Source organism: Aplysia californica, unplaced genomic scaffold, assembly GCF_000002075.1.
Source record: "Aplysia californica isolate F4 #8 unplaced genomic scaffold, AplCal3.0 scaffold01110, whole genome shotgun sequence".
In the NCBI taxonomy this organism is placed as follows: Eukaryota; Metazoa; Mollusca; class Gastropoda; order Aplysiida; family Aplysiidae; genus Aplysia; species Aplysia californica.
This window is the reverse complement of record NW_004798380.1, coordinates 48,153-56,343: the sequence shown is the minus strand read 5'-3', so window position 1 is coordinate 56,343 and position 8,191 is coordinate 48,153. Positions and strand designations below refer to the sequence as shown.

The 8,191-nt window shown below is 39.8% G+C and overlaps 1 protein-coding gene across 1 annotated transcript in view; it reads right to left on the bottom strand.

Annotated features, from left to right (window-relative positions):
- LOC101847625 (retinoid isomerohydrolase) overlaps positions 1-8,080 on the bottom strand; it is a gene marked incomplete in the record, with an annotated part of 68,808 nt that extends 60,728 nt beyond the window's left edge. Inside the window, 1 exon segment of the mRNA XM_035973292.1 lies at positions 8,006-8,080. Coding sequence (XP_035829185.1) covers positions 8,006-8,032 — 27 coding nt within the window.
- Between the last annotated feature and the right edge of the window lie 111 nt (positions 8,081-8,191).

Genomic DNA, 8,191 nt, shown 5'->3' with positions numbered 1-8,191 from the left:
TTTTTTTTATAAAGTGTTTTACAACGCTCGAAACTACTTAAGTAGGCTATGTTCATATGAGCTCGGGGGGCATATTTTTAATTTTTGAAGGAAATTTTGAATTTTGTCCGGGTGGCGGCCAAAGCCTACTCTTATAGATTTTAGACCACCAAGGGGTTTTTAACATGCGCAACTTGCACCCAGGACCTCCGAGATTTTTCACCCTTGTCCAAGAAGGCTGGGAGTAGATCTTTCCTACCAGAAGATCAGGCTATGGCTGAAAGACAGCAGTAAGAAGGAATCAAGGAGTAGCAGTAGAAAGGCTGCAGAAAGAGCCAGGAGCCCAGAGGAGGGGGCAAAGGGGGTGAGGTGGGGGGGGGGGCAGAAAGTGGAGAAAAAAAGCAGACGATAGAACATTGCTAGAGAGCAGGAAAGGAATTGAAAGAAGACAATTTAAGAGAAGAAAGTTTTTCAGTTGCTACCCTGATTCGAACCCGTGACCTTTGAATGAGAGGCGAACACCTTAACCTCTAGGTCACGAGAGTCCCCTTGCAGTCCCCTTGACAAAATTACTGCGTACTATTTCCATAAAATTCTGTGTGTAGAAAATTACATGCCGGTTGAGTCAATTGACAAAGTGCGTGAGGTGCGTTCGTGAAATGTGAAAATAAAACTTGTTTTCAAATCTGCAAGAGTTTTACGTCTTATAGTACAATTATGTACGGATTTGTTTCTTTCATTGAGCCCTAAGATTTTAGTGAGAGTGCCAAAAATTACACCCATGAGAGGTGAGTTGTAACACAACGACGGAAGGGTAGTGTATTATTAGCAGTATTATTCCTATCTTAATCACGATGACTGACACAAGGCTAGAGTGTTTTACTTCTCAAATGAGCAGTGAAGGGACTTACATTTTTGGATGGTACTGATTTTGGTAATCGGCAATCTAATTGTGTCAATATCGTCAACAATGCGCGACTCTGGTGTTCTCCCTTTCATTCCTATCAAACATCTGTTGTCTTCATCTCTCCCCCTTCTTTTCTTTGTATGTTACTCATCTCTAGAAACACCTCTAATCTTCGGCAACGTACAGGGTGATCCAAAAAAAAACCTGTACAACTTTTTTTTTACTCTGAATAACTCGCACAAAATTTGTACTAGAATGTTGTAATTTGGAACAGATATAATTCATTCAAAATGAATTTGTTATGACATAAAATTCACAAAGAAGAAACTCTTTTTCGAAAACGGAAATGGCTTTTTATAAAAACCACCTACTAATGCAAAATGCACCAATTTAAAAGATATTGAAAGGAAAGTCATGAAATGATTGGTTTGTTATTTCCTTTCCTTTTATTTTTACATTTTAATCTTTATATCCCAGTAACCTTTAAACAATATTTCTTTTCTCCTACAGAGTTAAAAAGCAATTTTTAAAATTCTGGAATTTCGAGAACCAGTGGTCTATGTGTCCTCCTTTGGACTCGACACATTTTTACGTATCGTTCGTAATGGTCATTGGTGGCCAAACACAAGGATCCACTCAACCATGAGTTCTCAAAGCCACACTCACTGTACAGCTTACAGTATGGAGCTGTTTCTAGAGACACTATGGAGTTGTGGGTGATGTTGCCTAAATAGACAGCATTTGTATGGTAGACATAGCCTAAGAAAAGTGAATATTATGGGCTTTGCCAAGGGACCAAATGTTATAGAGGGAATGTTCACGCGTTTCAAGACAATCGAGAAATCATGATCACATTGATATCCTCTGATGGCTTCGTGAACAGGAAAATGGGACAGTCGTAGAAGGAGATCTGCCTTGAGAATGTGGACCTTTGAGATGTAGGAGAGTCTTTGCTGGAGACATCATCTACGGGCAGACATCTCATGGTGCTCATCTACTGAATTCTGCCCCCAGTTGACGTTTAAAGGGGTGCGAAAGGTGTGTGTTTGACCTGAAGTTGTCGTTTTGTTTGGGAATTTTATAGTTCTGATTCTCTACAGGTCCTAACTGATGGACCATTTCCACCTTTGACATCAAAGAAGGCCTTAAGGGCACTCTAACATTATTTCCCTGCCTTGTGTGAAACTTACGAAATGAGTTGGTGGTGAGGGAATGTTCAATACAAAAGCCCTCTGTGAGGCATCGTGGTGAAATCAGGCACTCGTCAAAATAATGAAATCGAGGAAAACAAGTTTTCTCCCTGCTTAGCAATTTTTATTTATTTATGATTTATTTTTTAAAATTTTTTTTTTTGAGGGGGGGGCTCAACACCTTATATGTTCATTTACAAACAAATGCCTTTGAGGATTTCCCCGAAAAACGTGTATTAAAGGCACAAAAATGTAATTTTACAGTTTCCATGAACTCTCCAGCTTTGGAATTTACGAAGTTTGGTGGCCATTTTCTCGATAATTTTACCTCTTAAACCAGGTGACCCCCACATCCTTCAATCCAAAATATCTCCACTTCTATTGAAGATGGATGGGTAATATTTTCATTGAAAGCAAAACAAATGAACAAGCTTTAAGATGATACCAATAACTCAATGTGCCAAAAAATTGACGAGAGCCTGATTCCACTACGCAGTTCTTTACCTCTATTCTTTACTAATCTTAACCACGGTCTCAGCAGGCCAAGGAAATTTGAGAAAAAATTATTTGCAAACTTCTTTTGGCCTGTAAGAATACTGTAGTTTGCAATATGGCGAAATCGTTGGGATTTTTAGTGGTAAGCCTAATGCGAACTAGTGCGTCATGTTACAAAAATGGGGACATAGCTGAAAATGAGTTGTTTTTATAAGCGCTATGTAGAGCAAAACTATTTTGTTGATTTATCTAATATGAATATCAGACAAGTTCCTTTTGACTTCCAGATGTTGTGCCCAAATTTGAAACACAAAACTTCAGTGTCGGGGGAAATATTAACCAAAAAAAGTTGTACAGTTTTTTTTATCACCCTGTGCATAATAAGATTACCTATTTCTGTTTCAAGTGAGGTAAAACTCTTATTTAAACTAAATCCAAGTATCTCTGTCTTGTGTCCTGGTATGGTCGACTTTTTCTGTACACCGGGTTTTTGGTTTTGAGGTTTTGGTGGCCTTTATTTCTTTTGGGTTTTTGTTTGTTTTTGTTTTGTTTTGTTCTGTATGTTTGTTTGGTTGTTGTTGTTTTTCATGGGGGGGGGGGGTGTGGTTTTTTTTGACGATTGCCGAATCGGGGGGGGTGTTGGTTTTTTTTGGTTTGTTTGTTGTTGTTTTTTTTAGAGGGGATGAGGTGTATTTTTTGCATTTCCTTTTTCTCGCGAGCTACTTGAATTCGAGATTTCCGCGACTTGTAAACAATCTGCGAATTCAAGTCTTTCATGAAATGTTAGAAAAGGCACTACTAACTGCATTGGAGCCCAATAACTTAAAGAAAGTTGTGTATTGCTTACAAGATCCATCACTTTCTCTAGAATTCCGACAAAACATGCAACCTTAATGTCACATCTGAGTGCGCTGGTAAAACATACACTGCATGATCCACGTGTGTAAACCCGACGTGGTGTTTTCTTTGAACTTGTTTTTCTGCTCTGCTCGCGGCATTGGAGTTCCAGAGCAAGTAAAGAGAGCGAATGCCAGGCTCCTGTTTGTTTGATACTTCAAAGAGCACACTCTGAGCGCTGTTGCATCACAGCAGGAAAATATTTTATTTGAAACTACTTCGATTACTTTCTGCAACTGGGCTTTTATCTCAGTTCTTTTTCTTTTTTTTTTTTAAATCTGTGATAATTTACAAGGGGGGGGGGGGAGCATTTTCTTGGACAGGACTTTCAGAAATTCTAATTTGGTGATTCGTTTCTTCTCTAGTTTTGCATTCAGCCCTTCTCTTACTGACTCTCAGCCAACAAAGCAATTAAAATCTGTATCATTTTCATTTTCTTCTTTTTCTGAGCTAAGTATAATATTTATGGAACGGTACATAACTTACAGAGCTCAGTATCGGACTGTACACGTTGTGAGCCTTCAACGAATACCCAAATGCTTGAGAGGGGGAGGGGGGGGGGTGCAGCCCACTTTACGGTCAAGGTTGCTACGCCCCTCATACTTCCAGTCTAGATCTACATTTCTACTGGGAATTGACTGCTTGCTTCAATATTTATAGAGCACAGCTGTGCAGTGCCGCTCAAAAAAAATTTAAAGCTCTATTACATAAAGTACCCACATACTTGGGAAAAAAAAATCTAGAAACAAACACTAGCCAAATATTTCAACAAAACAAGGTCCTCGCTGGCGCCATAACTATCATTTCTGTCACTATAGCGCCGTAAAACACCTTCTATGCCATGCCAAAGTCCACGCGCCTTTATCTAAACATTATACATTTTATAGCCTAAGGGCGAAAACATAGAGAACGCCGATTTCGGAGACTGACTCAGTAAGCGCCGATAGGTATAAAAATTCCCTTATGATTTCCAACTTGTTCCACATAGAGCTGGCAGACTGCAGGCAGCTTCAAGCTCGGATCGGCGTTGTCGGCTTTATCGGAATCCAAACTACATCCTTATTACACCGAAAAAGTGGAAAGGCGCCTCGCTGTCAACTCGCGACCGCAGTGCTTTCTTGTCGTATCTCCATTTTTAACAGTGAAAATGTGACTTCTTCTTATGCTCACTCTTTGTTGTGAACTGCTTTCACTGTTATTAAAAATGTAGATATGACAAGAAAGCGCTGAGATCGCGAACTCTCAACTCTCAATGCCGTCTCCCAGTCGCCAACTCGGGTTGAGCGGTTTGCGTGACGTCACCCGACTGGACAGGGGGCAATTTTATAGGGCCATTTCACAGCTGGTGCTCCACGGTAGACAAAAACTAATTACATTTTTTAAATCAACGCCGTCAAAGTAGGCTTGCAATCGAGCAAAATTACATTTTTAGCAATATTTTAGGAATTTTGGTTTTTTTTAATCGCAAAATAAAGGCTTCATAAATACCATCTGCGTTGTGGTGTAATTTTTTTTTATATATCTAGATCTAGGCTTTAGGCGCCTTCTATGTGGAGTCAAGCAGACACCTACTAGCGCCTGTCCGCGTCGAACTTCAGCCGCTTAAGTTTCGGCGTTCTCTATATTTTCGCTCTAATATTCAACAGTGGTAACCTGACCTATAAATCGCTCTTTGGAATAACCCAAGCGATGACGTCACATGAAGCGAGTTTGGCGGTAGGCCTACATAAATATTAATAAGACGGCACAACTGTGCACCCACAAAACATAGCCCACAGTAGGCACTCTAAAAAAAACGCGATACACTGTATAGTATTCTACGCCAAAATTATGTAAGCCCCGGAGCAATCCAGTAGAATGCTCAAGTGAATTGTGATTGGTTCATTGTCTTGACTGTTAATAATTTATTTATAGAGGCACCAGCCATCCATTTGGTTCATTGTTTTGCCACTATTTTAAGTGACCCTGTGACCGTGAACCTGAGGGGGGTGAACATGACATACTTAAGTCACTGTCCTATGAATTGTGTCTTTGAATAGTTTTGTAGTGGAATTATGAAAGTTAATACCTAAGGGTTCAGTTCCAATATAGCATGAGCAAAATTGATGTTTAGCTAACAAACATATTTAGTTCTACTAGAAGTCTAGAAATCAAAGCGACAAGTAAAAAGAATGAAAATAAAAGCATAAGGTCCTCCTTCAGGAACCCAAAGATCCTAAAATTATACACCATCCCATTTACTATATCCCCTGACTATCTTCCACCTACGATAGCTTAAATTAATTGTGCACGCCCACTTTTTAGCCCCTGCTTCTAAAGAACCTGCAGCATTTGTGGCTGGTTTCACCGGCATAATGGTAAATGCAAGACAGTCGTCCACAGAAAGCAAAATAAATTGCAAATTGAGTCATTTTCCTGGTATAAATATATTTCTTTCAAAAACAAATAAAAATCACGCTTGTGACAAGTGAAATTTATCAACTAACGAGTATCGAGCATTAAAGAATCGAGCGCAAGTTGGGACAGGCGGATAATATTCGCTCGTCCAACCACGTAAACCGTACGATCTTTGAGTGTGTGAAAAACCCACATCACAAATTCAAAATGTACGCGAAAAACGAAATAAACAAAACACGAAGAATAAAAAAAAACCCCGCAAAACCGGCATATTTCAAAAGACTAGGTTCTGGTTGAGTTGTGATCTCAAAGTAAACAAATTGTACTACGCCCATTTTCTTTTTAGTGGCGTGAATATTTGCAACAAGGACTCCCGGGGTTTACCGGACGTGTCTCTTATTTGTCAACGGCATGGCACTCCATGAACCCAAAAGATTACTTGGAAACTTAGAACACGATATCCGTGAGTTTGTTTGTTTATTTGACTCGCTGTCACCTCATTCATTTAGAGTCTCGGAGTCCGTGCCCTTTGTTGCATGGACTCAGACTTGCTGCTCCACTGTGATATATCTAGATCTAGATCTATGTACTTTTTTAAAATGTCACCTTGACTTCATCGGCTTTTGTTTTGCAGAATGCAAGAGTTCTTATTCATCTGTTTCATTATGTTTGTAGGCCTATTGCCTTTTTCCCCTTTTTTGTTTGCTTAGTTTATTTTGTTTGTATTTTTGTCTTTCTCAGCTTGTTTTGTGTGGATGTGTGGATGTGTGGATGGGCGTGTGTGTGTGTGTGTGTGTGTGTGTGTGCGCGCGCGCGCGCGTGTGTGTGTGTGTGTGTGTGAGAGAGAGAGAGAGAGAGAGAGAGAGAGAGAGAGAGAGAGAGAGAGAGAGAGAGAGAGAGAGAGAGAGGCGGAAAGAGGACTGTTGGGTTGGGTTGTTTTGGGGCTGCTTGCTTGCTGTTTTTGTGAAAGGGTGTTGTTGTTGTTGTTGTTGTTGTTGTTGTTGTCATCGTTGTTGTTATTTGGAGCTGTTTTTATCATCCGTTTGTCTGCTTGTTTCTTTGAATTTTGTCGTCGTTTTTGGTTTGTTTTTGTTTGTTTTTGTTCCGGAGTTGTTTTGTTGTTGGGTTTGTTGTTTTTTTTGGTGGGGAACGCGTCTAGATCGGCAATCCTTAAACAAAACATGAAACGGCATTTTGGTGATGTTGAAAGGCGAATCTTTTATAAAGCTTTAGGAGGGCGTATAACATCAAAAGTTCTCACAATTTGGACTTAAGTGGCTTGGTTGCGACAACTAGTTTCAGCTTTCATTGTCAGAAAAAAGATGTGTCCAGAAACGCATTCTCCTCCGTTGCACATTCTAAAAATAACATGTGGCGCCCTCGCCTAGCTGTGTTTGTGTGCTCTGATGTCACGTAACGATTTATATATAAAAACGAGATAATCTGGCATGTTTTCAGTATTTAACAGCTGAGTGCACTTCAAGAGAGGTTACGTTTGTCTTGATATTATTGAAAAGGTATATTTTTGTTTGTTTTTAAGTTCATAAAGTTCGTTTATTATTTTTGCTTTGTTTTTGTTTGTTTATTAAACTGTTCTTCAAGCACTTTTTAAAAATCATATTCGAGACGTTGTATGCCACTGTAATTACTTTTCTTCTTTTTAGCACATGTTTTGAACCCACGATATGCTCGGTGACATGGCCGATCATCAAGGGAATAATTCAATTTAAAAATCCATACCAATGCCAATACTAACTTGCAATTTGTGCGAGAAAGAGAGAGAGAGAGAGAGAGAGAGAGAGAGAGAGAGAGAGAGAGAGAGAGAGAGAGAGAGAGAGGGGGTGGCAGACAGACAGACAGACAGACAGACAGACAGGCAGGCAGGCAGACAGAGAGAGAGAGAGAGAGAGAGAGAGAGAGAGAGAGAGAGAGAGAGAGAGAGTGAGAGAGAGAGAGAGAATCGTTTTAACACAAAGCAATCAAAAGACTTTAATAAATATAACGAGTGAAGTTTGAGGCCGAACTGTCTTCATTCTGGGTAGTTTAAAGTGTATTGGAATCAACCGAAAAGAGGGGGGGGAAGAGAAAGTAGATATCTAAGTGACGGCTATGCTAATAAAATTTAACTTATTATACTCACCTCGTAACCAGGCAGCCCTATGGACATGAGAAAAATCCTACCACTGGGTTTGTTTTCCAGCAGTTTCCGTAGCGCTCCGGCCGCACTAAGTCTGATCGATGAAAAACGTTAAACGTACGTGCTGTGCAGTAAAGATTTCTTCTGGATAGAATAAACTGAAGCCAACCTCCCCCACCCCACCCCTCT